This window comes from Fusarium redolens (genome assembly GCF_020744475.1).
Source record: "Fusarium redolens strain MPI-CAGE-AT-0023 chromosome Unknown BKA55scaffold_13, whole genome shotgun sequence".
Taxonomy (NCBI): Eukaryota; Fungi; Ascomycota; class Sordariomycetes; order Hypocreales; family Nectriaceae; genus Fusarium; species Fusarium redolens.
This window is the reverse complement of record NW_025763676.1, coordinates 394285-410877: the sequence shown is the minus strand read 5'-3', so window position 1 is coordinate 410877 and position 16593 is coordinate 394285. Positions and strand designations below refer to the sequence as shown.

General features: G+C 48.4%; 6 protein-coding genes across 6 annotated transcripts; 1 reads left to right on the top strand and 5 right to left on the bottom strand.

The window, feature by feature from the left end:
* Positions 1 to 297: 297 nt before the first annotated feature.
* On the bottom strand, positions 298 to 1691 carry BKA55DRAFT_542120 (uncharacterized protein; the record flags this gene model as incomplete). The annotated part of the gene is made up of 4 exons (XM_046190454.1): positions 298 to 360; positions 480 to 1295; positions 1363 to 1435; positions 1654 to 1691. The coding sequence occupies 4 exons, from the start codon at positions 1689 to 1691 to the stop codon at positions 298 to 300; spliced, it is 990 nt and encodes a 329-aa protein (XP_046046320.1).
* Positions 1692 to 2730: 1039 nt separating this feature from the next.
* BKA55DRAFT_104768 (uncharacterized protein) lies at positions 2731 to 3997 on the bottom strand. The gene has a single exon (XM_046184692.1). The coding sequence runs from the start codon at positions 3600 to 3602 to the stop codon at positions 2922 to 2924; it is 681 nt and encodes a 226-aa protein (XP_046046319.1). The 5' UTR covers positions 3603 to 3997; the 3' UTR covers positions 2731 to 2921.
* Positions 3998 to 4094: 97 nt separating this feature from the next.
* Positions 4095 to 6901, bottom strand: BKA55DRAFT_518084 (enolase C-terminal domain-like protein; the record flags this gene model as incomplete). Its single annotated transcript, XM_046188242.1, has 8 exons — positions 4095 to 4673; positions 4720 to 4919; positions 4969 to 5117; positions 5165 to 5218; positions 5600 to 6349; positions 6400 to 6511; positions 6557 to 6669; positions 6726 to 6901. The coding sequence occupies 8 exons, from the start codon at positions 6899 to 6901 to the stop codon at positions 4095 to 4097; spliced, it is 2133 nt and encodes a 710-aa protein (XP_046046318.1).
* Positions 6902 to 7472: 571 nt separating this feature from the next.
* On the bottom strand, positions 7473 to 8311 carry BKA55DRAFT_596207 (uncharacterized protein; the record flags this gene model as incomplete). The annotated part of the gene is made up of 2 exons (XM_046195912.1): positions 7473 to 8129; positions 8180 to 8311. The coding sequence occupies 2 exons, from the start codon at positions 8309 to 8311 to the stop codon at positions 7473 to 7475; spliced, it is 789 nt and encodes a 262-aa protein (XP_046046317.1).
* A 2156-nt stretch (positions 8312 to 10467) lies between these two features.
* On the top strand, positions 10468 to 12479 carry BKA55DRAFT_575786 (major facilitator superfamily domain-containing protein). Its single transcript, XM_046193419.1, has 2 exons — positions 10468 to 10920; positions 10969 to 12479. Exons 1-2 carry the CDS (start codon positions 10771 to 10773, stop codon positions 12403 to 12405), a joined length of 1587 nt encoding a protein of 528 aa, XP_046046316.1. The 5' UTR covers positions 10468 to 10770; the 3' UTR covers positions 12406 to 12479.
* Positions 12480 to 13058: 579 nt separating this feature from the next.
* On the bottom strand, positions 13059 to 15405 carry BKA55DRAFT_518766 (uncharacterized protein; the record flags this gene model as incomplete). Its single annotated transcript, XM_046188293.1, has 9 exons — positions 13059 to 13210; positions 13261 to 13353; positions 13405 to 13464; positions 13514 to 13647; positions 13696 to 13790; positions 13839 to 13996; positions 14043 to 14680; positions 14733 to 15115; positions 15262 to 15405. The coding sequence occupies 9 exons, from the start codon at positions 15403 to 15405 to the stop codon at positions 13059 to 13061; spliced, it is 1857 nt and encodes a 618-aa protein (XP_046046315.1).
* Between the last annotated feature and the right edge of the window lie 1188 nt (positions 15406 to 16593).

The window sequence follows — 16593 nt, the reverse complement described above, 5'->3', positions numbered from 1 at the left end:
GTCTCCTATTCTCCATCTTACAGCAGCGTCTCATGATCGACAGCCAATTTCACCCTCTGGCAGCACCGCTCGTCCTTGCACATAACAGCAAAAGCTTTAGGTTATGCAACTCATACAAAAGTGATTGATGCAGTGACAGCCTTGGAACAACTGATAAGCCCAAGCAATGAATTGCCAGTAGGGAGATATGTATCAACACTCGAGATTCTTAGTCTGCACGTCTCTGACGTTAATGGTAGCATCACTGTCATATAACAACATCTTCGTGCCTCGAATACAAATGCCCGAGATGTCCCTTCAAATACCATTCTCTGACTTCAGCGAGACATTAACATTGCTAACGTCTCTGCCCTTGCTAGTCTTAGTTACGATAAATGGAATAGATAAACTCGTTTCAGCAAATCCTTCCACAATTCTAGGGTGGAAGGTCTCGAAACCTTCGCAAAGGAACCTCTAGTCCAAGGTTACACATTGCTTACAATATCTTTCATCTCCTGATACTTATTCTTCAACCACACGTCCAAATACTCCAATGCTTTTAGGTCACACTTAGTCGACGACTCCTCATAGACAGCGCTTGGTATTCCCTCCCACTCGCCCACTCGTCCACCTTTATCCAATGTGGTCCCAATAGGATGACAAGTATCAAAGTCTAACAAGACAGGTTCCCCCTTGTCCGTGAACATAACATTGAGGGGACTCAAGTCATTGTGCGCAAGCCCTAGTCGGTGGAGGTGTTCCAAAGCAGACTTGACAGCAGTAATGCACTGATCGCGCTGACCTAGGTCAAAGGATGATGCATCATGCGCGAGCTCAAAGAGAGTAGTTTTGTACTTGAAGAGAGCAAGCCCTTCCAAGCGGCCGTCTTGACCAACGACGCAGCCAAGGCTTTGGCCTAGATTTGGATGGGGGTGCTCTCGCAAGATTTCGTAAATCTCAGCCTCGTGCAATAGGCGTTGGGAGATGATATCTTTGCGCTCGGGGGTATAGAGCGCAAGATCAGGGACTTTGATGTAGATTTCGGGGGCACGAGTAAGATTAGAAGGGCATGGCGGGTAGATATTCTCCCGTGGGACTAGGGAGAGCTCGCTGATGATGCTAGCTTTATCAATATCTTCAGGCCTGGATTTGCTGGTCCCTTTGTAGATTTCGTCGTTCTGCATCGCGACGATAGTTGTGTGTGAGAAAACGAGCTCTGAATCGTCCCCCTCACTGGCTTTCCAGACCTCTTTTGCGGAGAAGGGCTTTAGGGAACTTGTACAGTAGTTCATTGTGGGGGTAATCGGGCGATAGATCTTTAGTAAGTCAAGTAAGAGATTCTGAGTCAGAGTGTATCAAGAGACTTGTTTTTGTTTGACTGACGCAGGAATTGTAAAAAATGATGCAGGAGAAAGGAAGTTGCATCGCTCCCAGAATGTGGGGAGGGGAAGAAACCCTGGAAAAAATTGCGGCTTAGCTATCAGAGCCTCATTAATGGCTTGATATTGGGCAGCCAATTAGCTGTCGATGACTTAGCCATGTGACTCAAGTTTTGTGTAACTCGAGCCGTGACCTCTTAGTAAACCCGGGCCGGTTTATGCAGCCGGATGCGTAGTCTAGACCAGGTTAATGGGGTGCTGCTGGAATAGAACGGAAGTGGGAAATGCAACTTACATCTGTTGAGCAGTGGCCTCATCAAGCCTTATCCTCATCTTGTCTGACACACCGGAAGTCACTCTCGCCAACGCTGGCCATTCTGTCTGTCACTTGGATGGCATCCACGTTGCCATTCTCGGCCAATATACTACCCGATTATACTTCAGTACAACCTTGTCAATATCCGTAGTGGCTGCAATTGATGCATGCTTTCTCACTCCAAACCTCGTAGCCCCAAGAGCCAGACGGATTACCAGATTCAGAATTAGTTGCATTTCTATGCATGTTTGATGCCCGCCGGCATAATCTGACTCCGTTGACAAGTATAAGAGCCGTCATTCTGCTCCTCTTGTCGCAGCGCGGTGTGAACTCCTAGAAAATTATTAGCCACTACAGCCTCAAACAAGCTGCCTCCTTTCAGATCAGTAACCGTATCTCATACCAAGATGTAAGTCCGTCCGGAACATATACACTTCTTCAACACTAATTAGTTAATGCCTTAGGCATACCTCTACTGCTAAGCCCCTCAACTCTGCATCTGCAGAATTCGAGGCACCATTGGATAACTGCACGTTTGCAGACGTCTGGCAGACAGGTGAAAATGGGAGAAAGATTTTGGTTAGAATCAGGATCAAGACATGCACTAATAAGAAATGTCCTGACAAATAACAAAAGGCGCTGATTAAGAAGACGATTTCTGGGATTATCATTAGTGCTATGAAAGCAACCACTGTATCACAACATCGGAATCAGTGCTATTTATAAATTGAGAACAGCTTGATAGTTATACTTCGCTGAAACTACCTCAGGGGAGACAAAGGTTTGGGAGGGTGAATTTAGTTAATCTCAGAGTGACTGAAAACACACTGCCGTGTAGCCGGTAGAAGGAAGTTTGCCTTAAAATCAGACCTAGCCAACTTGCGACATAACACGAGATCACCTCATAACAAATCACTCAGCAAAATGTCTAATTAGTTTCTGGCAATGAAGGCTCTTCTGGAAAACTGGGATCAGTTATCATCTAGTAAACTTATAACCTGAAGTCTCCACCGCATTGAATTCATGTTTGATGTTGGCAGTCAGATTTGCTTTACGTTGTAATCTTACGATACCTCAAACAAGTCAAGCATGAGGAAGCCTGACTCAAACCCAAAATAAATATCTAGATGTCGTGAATTACAATTACTACTACCCACTTACTGATTGATTTTGACTATGAGGTACACAGCTCCAGCCTTTCTCAATTTCCAGCTTCGTAGATGCCACCATCTCTTCTCAATCAGTGTCTACCTTGAATCCATAGTCACAGAGCTGATCTGTCCACTCTGGAACAACGGTAGTAAGTTCCCCGGATCTTCTAACATCTTAATCCTATCTTCCAAACTCTCCTCCCCATCCATCATCTCCAATTGTCGATTATACAGTTCCTTGACTTCCTTCCTCGTTGCCATCATCTGCTCACAATACAACTGACAATAATTCTCCAAACTTTTAATCCGCTCCTGTAATGCTTCTATCACCTGCCAAGCAGCCGAACTGTTCTGATACGAAGCCTTCAGCTGACTGGCTGCTTCTTCCTGATTACCCTCCACCTGTTCTTCCAGGTCGCTGATGCGACCGACCAAGTTTTCGAGTTGGTAACTGCCTTTTTGTTGAAGTTGCGTCTCAAGTTCTCGGACTCGTTTCTTGAGAGCTGTGATGTCCTCGCTTGTTTTTAGAGATGTAGATGAATGGAAGCATGAGAAGTGGCCGCAGTAACATGTCGCGCCAGGTAGAGATGTGTTGTGATGAAAGCCCATGCATCCGCAGCGATGGCCTTTTAGTTCTGGTATTGTGAGGATATAACGACATTGGCCTTGCGGTAACTGCGCGGCATTTCCAGGTGGTGCTGAGGCTGATTGAGTGGAGCGATGGAGATCATTTGGATGGGGCATTTTAGAGGCTCGACGAACATCGCAGTCAGACATCTTGATGACAAACGAAACAATAAGACAGGTATAAAAAAGAAGGCAGAGTAACCAAAAAGACTCATCAGGCGGATTATTCCATTAAATGGAGGTCATCAGCCATTGCGCCACCAGAAAGAACACGCGACCCCGCGAACTTGTCGGTTCGGAGTCAAGCCCGAAAGGAGAAGAACGTGGGGGTTACCATATGGAGCCCGACGACATGGATACGGTGTGAGGGGAACCCAAAAGGGAATTCTCTCGAGTCATCAATCGGTACTAAAAGAACATCCCACGATCTGCGGGGAAGTATGGTTGCAATACGGAATTAAGCATTGCCGTAGTTTGCCGATGAGCTGAGCCTTTCGTGATATGGCGGTGCGAAGGCATGTGAGGGGAAGCCAACCTATCACCAAACTAAGCAACACACGAGGGGCATGGGCATTCCATAGAAGAGAAGAGCTATTCATTTGGATTCTATAGCCATCTTTTGCGCTCTATTCAGAGACTACCTCACTTGCTCTGCGCGCTTATGAGCCGCTTGTTAATCGCCAGCAAGATGCTGTACAGAGTCTCAATCGTCGCAACATCAATACCAAGTTCCTTACCCTTCCTAACAGGATATCCCAGAATGACCTCGACTTCCATTGGCTTTCCATTTTCGTAATCCGTTCTCATACTGCTTCCAATAGGCGGCATCACCAAAATCTTCTCCAGAAGCCTGTCAATCAGTTCATACTCCAGAGGAACTCCGAGCGCATTAGCAACATCAATAACTTCTTTCATCAGCTTTCTCGTCATCGGAGTTGACAGGTCTGATGAACTGAGCCATGCATGCGTGTCCATAAGCGTAAGAGCAGTAAGGGAATTCCACGCTGCGTTCCAGACCACTTTCTCCCAACGCTGGACTTGGATGTTAGGGACAATCTGGAAGATGGTCTTTCCAATTGACAGCAGGGACTCAAATTGAGCCAGATGCTGATTATCGCGTGATTCGCTTCCGGTCTTGTTCGGGTACAGCCCCACTTGCATATCCTCGGATGTCGTATGAGTTATGAAACCAGGCTCCGGCTGCCTCGCACCAACCCACGTCTGCAATCTTTAGTAAAGATATGACAGGTCAAGAGAATTTACATACCACGCATGAGATAATAGTTGCGCTCGGGAACCGTTCACGAAAAGCATCCTCATTGCCAACGCCGTTCTGGATGATGACAATTGACGTGTTATCACCAACGCCAGGTTCAATGTCAGCAGCTGTACTGAGCTGGTCCACTGCTTTGTTGGTGCAGACGATAAAGTCAAACTTTTTGCTCGCTTTAGCGACAGTACGACAGACTATGGTCGGGGTTAGATCAACTTCACGGAGATATCGTGCGACACATACCCTTGTGAGGTTCCACATGATGTTTTCCATGGTTCTGGCTGTCAATTGAGATGCCATTAGCAGTGACGGCATCAAAGTTCGAACGAGCGGCCACCGTCAGGTGAACATGCTCACTACGGCTCAGAATGAAGGCATAAAACGAGCCGATTCTCGATGAATGTCAGTCATGATCTGAGTCTGATAGAGGTGAACCTACGCTCCAAGCCCATAGACCAAGACTTCCAACGGTTTGTTACTCATCTTGACAATACTTTTTAAACGCGGGGTAATACAAGAAGGCAGCTTCAGAGATGTAAATACAGGGGGATCTCATGGAGTTCGCGAATGCTTTTCCATTTAAGTTTGACCCCTCATTAGGATTTCCGGGGACTCCATCGCCAAGAGCGTGGGGGTCCAGCGTCCCGACCTGAATTGCCGAGCATGGGCCAAAACTTGCTTACCCCAGATGCGGAGAGCTTAGTGGTGCTCAAGGGAAGAGTCAGCACTGACACTGTGAACAAGAATGGTGCATCTCATCAAGATATTCCGACCGCAGGTGTAGGATCACTGGCATCATAGAGGGACACTAGATCTCTGAGACTGTTTAATAGAGAACGAGCTATTTAAACAACAATACGGTGATGTGATTTACCATTCCCTAATGCTGCCATCCGGACCATGAAACGTTTTACACTGCCACGGGTCCGTCTCCTTCGCAATCCTAGCCACCATCTCTTCATCAATCTCGATTCCCAGGCCATAACCCGTCGGCGCCTTGACATGTCCAGCTTCGAGATCAAAAACACTTGGATCCTTGATATACGTCAAGAGATCAATATCTCCAGCCTCGGTGTTATAGTGCATCCCCAAGCTCATCTCCAAAATGGCAAAGTTGGGTGACGACAGTGCTACTTGAACGGAAGCAGCGAACGCAACAGGTCCAAGCGGACAGTGAGGCGCAATCGCAACATCATATGCCTCCGCCATAGTAGCTATACGCTTCGTCTCTGAGATACCGCCTGCGTGAGCGATGTCAGGTTGGAGAATGTCGACACTTGAATCTTCCAGAAAGCGTTTGATGTCCCAGCGTGTATATAAACGCTCACCGAACGCAATTGGAATAACAGTCTGGTCAGATAGCTTCTTGATAGCTTCAGGATGCTCAACCAGAATAGGCTCCTCAATGAACAAAGGTCTATGAGGTTCAAGAGCTCGTGCGAGTTGCTTAGCCATTGCTTTGTGACAGCGTCCGTGGAAGTCAAGTCCGGCGTCGAGACCTAATGCTTTCACCTGTTTGAGACGTTCGACAGTGCTGTCGAGAGCGGATGGCGAGTCTATCCAGCCTAGATCTTCGGTTGCGTTCATCTTGACGCATGTAAGCCCCTGCTCAAGGCGCTTCTTTCTGTATGTTGTTAGCATAGGTTGGGGATTGGAGTTTTTATCGCTCCTTACGCTGCTGCTTCGATATCTGAAGGTCGATCACCACCGATCCAGCAGTAGACTTGGACCTTGTTGCGGACCTTACCGCCGAGGAGCTCATAGATAGGCACCTTCAAGTTTCGACCTATTCCTGTTAGCTTTAGGATACCAATGGCGTGGTGTCTGTGACCACCTTTCAAGTCCCATAATGCGATGTCGATGCCTGAGATGGCGGACATGAAGACTGGTCCGCCACGGTAGAATCCATGACGCCAGAAGGTTTGCCAGATGTTTTCGATATCGCTGCCAGTGTCTGTTAGATGCTGTTCATCATAGGTCTTTAGGACAACAATGCTTACTTTGCTTCTTGTCCGATGATTCGTGGGATCATCTCATCCAAACATCCCTCGACAGCAAGATCATGCCCCTCCAACGTGGCCTCACCCCATCCATACTGTCCATTCTCATCGACAATCTTAACCATTAGCCATCGCGGCTTGACGCGGTAGTACTTGACAGTTGCGATCTTAGCCATTGTGATTGCTGCAAATATTGACGAGTGAGATTTTACCTCAGACACGAATTTCTCCGACCTTTTTAATCGTCATGACTCGGCTTCCCCGCCGACAACCTCTCGGCTAACACGACATCGTCAGCTGTCCCGGCTTAGGTTTGTACCCCCACGCGAAAACAGGTTCTGTGCCCCCACGAACTAAAGAAACTACGTAAATCTGGGGTAACGAGCCGCACAATGCAGGGTTTATTTCCGTGATGTCCCTCGGTGAAAGCCGTAATTTTCCACCATTGCTGGGGTAGGCAGTTGGTCACGTTGGCATGAGCTCCATCCCGCCCAGAAACTTTGCTCTTCTCCTGAGTCAGTGGCGGTAAGTCCCGTTTTACTAGTTCCGCATGAGAAATGATGCTGGTTTGCGGCGCACCTCTCCCCTAGAGTCTTTGTTGCCACTGCTTAAGCAATATCTCATTCGCTGCTACGCCTTCGTAAAGATGAATTGAAGGTGGACATCTATGAGCATGTCTGTAGATACGCAGTAATTGGTTGTTAACTTAAATCTCAAGAGTGTACAGTAATGCCTTCTCGTTGGACGTTATCGTCCCATCCATCCGCCATCAACCGTAACTAACTCTCCGGAAACGTACAAGCTTCCTCTTCCCGCCAGAAAGACTGTGACTCCCTTGAAGTCCTCAGGACATCCCCATCTCCCCGCCGGAATTCTCGAAAGAATACTCTCAGCCCTCTTTTCATCATTGATCAAAGCCTCATTCATATCCGTAGCAACGTATCCCGGCGCAATAGCATTGACATTAACACCTTGACTCGCCCACTCGTTACTCAAAGCCTTCGTAAGCTGTGCGATCCCGCCCTTCGCTGCTGCATACGCTGGGACTGTAAGACCGCCTTGAAAGCTGACGAGTGACGCGACGTTGATGATGCTTCCGCGATGGCCGCTTGCGTCAGGCTTGCGGGTCAACATATATGAGCCCAGGTCGCGGCATAAAGTCCAGACTGTTCGGAGGTTGACTTGGAGAACTTCATCCCAGTCGCTCATAGGGAATTGATGCGCTGGATGTCGTCGTTGTATTCCAGCGCAGGTCACCAAGATACTAACATCGTGGCCGTCGGCGAGGATGCGTTTGCTCAATTTCTCAACTTGTTCTTGATTGCTCAAGTCTGCTGTGTAAACGAAAACTTGTCGACCAAGCTGCTCGATCGACGTCTTCGTCTCGAGGTTTATTTCATCTCTCTTGATGGTGTCAGCCAGTCCAGCGAGTTACACCGACACGGAGCCCTTACCTGAACCAAAATGATATCTGCACCTGCTTCTGCAAGGGATAAAGCCATAGCCTGACCGATGCCTCTCGTCCCGCCAGTAACAACAGCCTTGCTGCCCTTCAAAGAGAAGAGTGATTCCAAGATATTGGTCATGCCGTCGACTGATCTGGGATGCTGAATGGTGAAGCCTGTAAAGTGGTACTATCATAAGTCTTCTGTCCTCGAACGACGGCCCAGAAACTACACCCCAGATTTAGACGCCGAACCAGTGTTACATCTAACCCCAGCAAAGCATGAGCTCACGAACTTCTCATCTCGTGTGACCCCCACGTCGGCCCGATTTGCTGTCGGCATTCTATCCGTGTTTAAACGATGATCATCTGCGGGGAAGATTCTGGGGTAATCCTCACTCCATGGCATTCTGGACAGATTTGCATGTCGGACAATAAACACGGGGGAGACAATGAACCTGATCAGAACGTGGGGGTTACTTGGACGGGCGCAGGTACGGTTTAATGCCGTCGGTCCGCCATCGTTTTCAGGTTAGCTGAGATTTCGGTCGGAACCGCTAGTTGCTGGCGTTGAAGCGTGGGGGTAAGCCGATTGAGATGATGCATTCCTGCTATGCCATGATGCATGTAAACCAGCAGCTGTCAAAGGCAGGATGTTGATGAACATGGCCCTCCAATCACGAATCTCTTATTCCTGCTGATGTCTGGTTGATCCCCCAATCGATACTTCGGTTGACGGACCAGATTACCCCCAAGCTGCCAAAGACGTGTCTCATTTTGGTTCCTCGTGCGAGTGTCGAAACTTTTAAAACGCGCTACACGCTTCGCTTCCTTGGAATGCCTCCTGGCTACTACTGATGGCGAGTGTTTTTACTGGTAGAATTTGGCGTGCGGGATGTCGAAATGCATCTTATTGCACTTGCAGTGATAGTCTTGGAACTGGAACGTCATGTACTAGGCGTTGCATTTCATAAAATGGCATCCAAAGAGTAATTATCCAGAATTAGTGCAGTGTCTCTATTGTTCCTCTGTTATAACGTTGACAGTAAGCTGAAATTGATCTTCACAGCCTGCATTTGCTTGTAGCCAAGAGTTCAACAACGACCGCTGAAACAACCCTGACTTGTCATTTGCTTCTGTCTACCCTGTATAAGCCTTCTCGTATGTCCACTATCCATTTTCATAGCGACAGGGTAGAGTTGTCTGACGCAACGACGATAGCATCAATTATTGGACCGAAAACTGTTTTACGCACCAGGGTAGTTAGGTATTGCGGTAGCCTCTCGGGTAGACTGAGTACCGCACCTAACAACCAGCCGACGACAAGCCTTTGAGCTGTGCCTAGAGCATTGAGTCGTTCGATTACTCCTAAGTGACAACCATAACAGCTTTCTAGATCAGACGATGAGTGACTGCCCCCAATGCAACATTTCTGATCCGGCCTTTCACATGCAATCAATCTATCTCGCTGCCAACAGTTTCTGCAGGGGATAGAACGTTGGTACGAGAACCTAAAGCCGGGGTGAAGAGCAAAGTTTCTGTTCTAAGCCGCAATTATGCGCAGATGCCATGGCTAGAGCTGGAAGCATGAGGCTTTACAGGTGAATCTGAGACATGCGCCATGCTGGGTCGACAGTCAACCAGACTAAAAGCGGGTCAAAGCTTCAGGCTCAGTTCCGAATGGTTGACGATGAACAGCAGACTAGATCTCAGATAACACCACGGTCTAGATCGTACGAGAACAATATCACAAGGGAATAGTGTTATAGCAGCTGAAGATGAGAAGCGGCTTTTGAACGGGACCCCCACGTCAATTGCCGATGGTAGAGGTCAATTGCCTGAGGAGCTTCGTCAAGAGCTTGATCATAGCGGCGTTTTGACGGTTTAGCTCAGACGCACTAATTCCGCTCAAGCGACAGGGCATGGCATGGCAGTTATTGAACGTTGCCTCGGTCTAGCAGGACCATTGTCAACGCTGCAACGTACAAAGAACCCATGCTCAACAGCCTCGCGATCTGTATGCAATTGCGGCATGAGATCAGATGCAATCAGCCCAGATCTTCCCCCACAGAAAATCTCCTGGCGATGCACATTTCTCAGGTTGACAGTCAACCACACCGCGGTACACTTCCGGCCGTATTCCCCATATCTTCTCCGCATCTTGAACCCCCACGTGCCAATAATGACGTTGATCCTCAAAGCTAAACCTCCTCATTCTCAACACGCTAACTCATTTAGGCTTCGGCACCAGCAACCGCCAGCATCTGTAGCAGAAAGCAAGGTTTCAACCATGACTCGAGCATACAGCGCCTTTGAGGAGTAACGATCGCCATGTGAAATTTCACCGCTCGTCACTACGTTGCAAAGACCCCGCTGCCGTCCACAAATCCCCCAGATTCTCGCTTTCCCCAGACTCGCTTCTACAACGCGTGGGGGGAGCCAAGCCCAAGTTCAGCCTTTAAACTCTATGTCATACACTAACGGTCTTCCCGTCGACCGGTGAAAAAGCTTGAGGATAAGAAGGGCTGTGTTTCTTCTCAATTTGAGATCTGCATTCCTTCATCACTCTCTCCAACATCATCTCACTCCAAAGGTCTCAATATGTCTACGTCAAAGGGTGAAGATGCGCCTTCTCAACATCACGCCGAAGACGTTGAGTCTCAGATCGCAAAACCTGATCTTCAGGCTCACAATGGCGATGCTGTCGCTCAGATGATCGGTGCTCAGCACATTGAAGTCACCGAAGAAGACGTGCGTTCCCTCAATCCTCTTCATTACTCGCAACTAACTCTCGTCTAGAACAAACGTCTCCGCCGAAAAACCGACAAACACGTCCTCTCCATCCTCGTCTGGGTCTACTTCCTCCAAATTCTCGATAAATCCGTCCTCGGCTACGGCGCAGTATGGGGCATGCGCGAAGACACAAACCTCAGCGGAAACGAATACTCAATGGTCTCCTCCATGGCGCCCATCGCACAACTCGTCTGGCTACCTTTTTCTTCGTGGTTGATGGTCAAAATTCCTCATCGCATTTTTATGGCGAGTCTTGTGTTTGGTTGGGGCGCTGCGCAGACTTGTATGGCTGCTTGTACTACCTACCAAGGCCTTCTTGCGACGCGTTTCTTGCTGGGTTTGTTTGAGGCTGCGTGCTTGCCGCTGTTTTCGGTTATTACGTCGCAGTGGTATAGACGTGCTGAACAGCCGATGAGAGTTGCTTGTTGGTATGGAACTAACGGTCTTGCGAATATGTTTGCTGCTGCACTTTCCTTTGGCTTGGGCCAGATCAACGGATCGCTTGCATCGTGGCGCATTCTCTTCCTCTTCGCTGGTCTCATCACCGTTCTTACAGCACCGGTTGTCTATTGGGCTCTTGACAACGACATTCCTTCTGCGCGTTTCTTAACCGAGCACGAGAAGCTTCAGACCATCGAGCGTCTTCGCGCCAATCAGACTGGTACTGGAAGTCGCAACTTCATCTGGAAGCAAGCCTTCGAGGCACTCATTGAACCCAAGACATGGCTTTTCATCAGCATGGCTTTGTGTCTCAATGTCACAGCCGCTGTTACCAACACCTTTGGTCCTATTATCGTTGGCGGTTTCGGCTTCGATAAGGGCGTTACATCGCTTCTCAACATTCCCTTCGGCGCTGTACAACTCCTCGTTATCTTTCCCGCTTCGTACCTCGCACACCGATACCGCGTCAAGTCCGTCTTCCTCATCGCCGTCATGCTCCCCGTCCTCGCAGGAGCAGTCATGCTTCACCAACTCAACCGCGACAACATCCCTCCTCTCCTAGCAGCATACTACATGCTCGCCTTCCTCTTCGGCGGCAATCCGCTCATTGTCTCCTGGATGATCTCCAACATTGCCGGTACGACCAAGAAATCGGTCATCATGTCCTTGTACAACATCGGTGTTTCAGCTGGTAACATCATCGGACCTTTGCTCTTCAGCTCCAAGGATGCGCCATACTACAAGCCTGGTCTTACAAAGACTATGGGTATTACTGGCGCTTTGATTGGTGTTATTCTTTTGCAGTTGGTCAATCTTATGTTCTTGAATAAGATGCAGGAGAGGAAGAGAGTTAAGAATGGTAAGCCTGCTAAGATTAGGGATTTGAGTATGGAGCATCACTATGTGGCGAATGTGCAGGACAATGATGAGGATGGGCTGGGACAGAATGCTTTCATGGATCTTACCGATTCCAAGAACGATGAGTTTGTCTATGTCTACTAAGTGTTAACGAAAAGGATTCAATCATATAGAATTCATTAAGATAGCGCGATGGTTGTTAATTTATTTCTTGAGCATTTCATCATTCACCTTGTCTGCGTGAAGACATTTTCTGGTCCAATACACGCGATGGTGAGGCTCGCCGACAGTACCTTATACTGTATGCGATGCCTCGATTTCGCGTGGCATTGACTCTTCGTTTGGTACACACGTAATTAGGGCTAGTCCAAAAGTAACTCCTTGTCGCAATGCTAAATCCTCTTAGTCGTGTTCCCTTTCTCTGAGTAGCCAATCGCTTATTGCACGTCACTTCGGTTCGTAGGTCGAATTGCTTTGGCCTCATCATCTCTGTGCTGCAGGTTGACCGCGAGCAACAACGAGAAGAAGGCTCAGTAGTGTCAATCTCGGCATTATGCACTTTATTAAGAGCTGGATTTGCTACAAGGCAGAGAAGCGTCAAAGAAGAACACATACATATTGAAGACTAACAATGTACCGAGGGTATACCATTCGACTATATACTCCACAAACCTCATAAAATACTAATCGTGAAACCCGCTCACGAACTGACCAATGTCAATCATGACAAATCATTCCAGCACTAGCACCCATCTTCCTAGACTCAACAGTACACAGTCCTGTACTCATAGACACATTTAAGCTGAGTCAAAGGTCATCTCAGCACGCTCAATGATAGGCGGGGGCTTAACGACACCCTTCTTGCGGAGGATATGTCGCTTGAAGAAGTATGGAAGCCAGACTCTCGTCTCATAAGAGATGAACTGGCTGGTAGGGACAGAAAAGACCTCTGATACATCATTAGCAAGAGTATGACGACACAAGATGCGGGTGGCTTACGGTCAAGTTCCTCAAGGGTGAGTTGCTTGGTCTCACGGACGAAGCAGAAGATCATGCCCCAAGCAATCAAGTTGAGTCCAGCGTAGAAACCGACTGCATCATGTTAGTCAATGTTGAACGTGAAACAAGGTAGAGAATACGTACAAGCTCCAGTGGGAGTCATGGCATTGGTCATTCGAGGGAATGTCAGACCGAGAACACCAGCTTTTGATGTGTTAGTAATAATTACTCTAATGCGGTTTTGGATACTTACCAAAGGTGTTGTTGATGCAGACAGCCCAGGCCATACCCTGCTCACGCTGGATGGTGGGGAATACTTCGGCAGAGTATTGGAAGGCGACGGGACCTTCACCGAGGGAGTAGGCGATGGTAAAGAGGTACACGAAGCTGATAGGTTAGTTAGTGAGTCTTAATTGAATTGGTTGAGAGACTTACAGAACGACAGGTCCGATTTGAGCGCCACGGCTGCCGCTGTGATTGAGGAGAGACAGACCGGCGGCCAACAAGAAGACACACATGAAGGGGAAAGTCTAAGCGGTGTTAGTAAATGTAATGGAAAATGAGTCTTTCTCACTTACGATGAGACAGAGAGTTCGTCGTCCCTTGGTGTCAATGAGGAACAAAGTGGGAATGGTAGCAATGACCTGAATAGCACCATATCCAAGGGAAGCATACAAAGCCTCAACAGCGGAGTAACCAGCATTTCGGAAGATGGTGGAACTGTAGAACGAAATGACTGAGACGGTTAGTAATTGAAACTTGGTGGGGAGATTGCAACTTACTGTTGATACCGCACATCTGCTGGGCAATCATGACGGTAGAAGCACCATAGTTCGCGCGCCTAATACGAGGGACAGCAAAGCAATCCCACAAACGCTGGAAATAGCCCGCACCACGCGCAACAGTCAACTCCTCCTCGTAGATAATCCACGAGTAGTAAAAGTCCCTGGCCGCAATGATATCGTGCGCTCTCAACCTCTGCATCGATCTAAACCCCTTAGCATGCTTTCCATGCTTCATCAACCAACGCGGCGACTCAGGACAGAAAAAGATACCAATACCCAGAAGAAACGAGGGAATGAACGCAGAACCGAGCTGCAGGCGCCAGGAGATATCGCCGGTGTCTTTGACGATGACGTTGGCGCAGAAACCGAGGAAGATGCCGACGACGACCCACAGCTGCCAGAACATGACCAATGCGCCGCGGACGCGGGCTGGTGCCATCTCGGCGGAGTAGATTGGGACGGTGGCGTTTTTGGCGCCGATGCCGATGCCCATTACGAAGCGGACTGCGAAGAGCTCTTGCCATGAATGGGTGAAGCCGGATGCGATGGGGGTTGCGGTGAGACAGCAGGCCGTGATGAAGATTTCACCGCGACGACCGAAGTAATGGTTCAGCGGATCAACGATGAAAGCGCCACTGTACTCATTAGCAACTGCTCACTCAAAGTGAATGAAGTCGATCAACTTACATCAAACCAGCAGTCAAGAAGATAATCGAATTGACAAGCCCAACAATCCACTGATCACGAACGCTGTTCTCCTCATCGAGTCCGAATTCCTGAGGAAATGACAAGTTGGCACCGTTGGAACCAGTCTGATCCCAACCCTGAGTCGCAGCGCCAATGGCGCACAAAGAGATAGAGTACCAGAGCATCTTTGGGCCGTGCCATTTATGATCGCGCTCGTACTCTAGGGCTTGGCGCTCATCTTCTTTGAGCTCTTTCACCATGTTGAACTGCTCTTGGTCGCGAGCGACAAGGGCGGCGCGGGAGAAGAGTTCTGCGTGTTCGGAGAGGCCGTGGGTTTCGGCGAAGACACGGGCATCGTGGGCTGCTTGTTCAGGTGTGACGCGCTGTGAATGTCAATGTCAGTATTGAAAGTATTAAATTTTATCACAATTGACGATGTGAGGTCAATTGTCGTTGGGGTCAGCATCGCCGAGCTTCTTGGCGATTGACTAAGAAGCTCGGCGATGAGCCAAGAGATCGCCAAGCGTACCTTGAGTGGATTCTCAACAATGTTCACGGCAGTCGAACCACGACGACCTCCACCGCTGGAAGGTAGATCATGGGCATTGCCGAGACCGTCCTTCTCATTATGAGACGCCTGAGGGACGTCAGGGCCCAATTCCTTGTTATCCATTGTGAATATGAGTCAAGATGTAAAAGAGGAGAAGAAGTGTGAGGACTGAAGGCCAAGGAAAAAAGAACCTGGGGAGAAGAGGCCAAGGGTAGATTAAATAACTTGGCAATTGAATTGTGCGGGTGAGACCTGGGGGAATGAGTTTGGATAGGATCATCGCTCATCCCCGGTTCATCCCCATCCTCTGAGCCAGTCTAAGGATGAGCCGGTCTATGCTTGCATGGAGAGAAGAGGAAGATGGTGGGCGGGCGTTTAAGCGTATCCACCACATGCACCTTACAATATCTGACCACCAGAATTTGGAGATGGACTTGGAAATTGTGGAAAGGTTAAGGTTATTGTCTCGGAATGAACCAGGGGTTTTCTTTACTTCTTGTATGGGGTTACACTGAATGCTCCGATGTTGAACACGGGAGTTGACAGGGTAACTTTCCATTCCACGGATGATTCCATCCTTCACAATATCTCACAATTACTATTAACACTACCTGAGCTTCAGTGTTCAAAATCTTACAGCCTCTGGTATGAGAGCAGTATCAACGGCAACGCCTCCCTGATCTCAACACACCTTCTCTTTTCCCCATGGAGATCCTTCATGAAAATTGGAGAAGCTCTCTCCGCTACAACGAATCATCTCGATGTCTCCACGCGCTAGCAAAAAGCCGCTGAACACCTTGAAATTTGGGGTCTGGGGATTCTCTGCGGGTTAAAGGCGATACGTACCGATTTATTCGGCTGCCTAAACGTCATCGGATAAGCGGCACAAATGACGTAGTGGAGACACTTGCCAAGGCATCCATATTCTGTCCCTTTCAAGTGGAGATATCTTCTAGGCATCCAAATAAAAATCAGTAGCGTTGCTATAGCTCTCTCAATTTGCAGCCATTTTGAACAGTTTATGGTCTGAGAATGACTTGAGAACTTGTTGAGTAAAATATCCCTCAAGTCTAGAAGCTCATAGTGTAAAAGTTTGAAGAATCTGCCGTTGGAAACTTGCTCTTGTTTATGTGCAGTGTAACATCACCGAGACACACGCTAAACCGTAATGGTTGATTGTTCAGTGAGGATGAGACCATCGACGCTCGTTTTTGCCGTTTTGAGAGGTTGGTGCGACGGTGGAATAAGGGTGCCTAAACGCAACGATCGGACTTGTTTGGGTCTTGGCTTGTGCAAGTATTCGGGACCGAT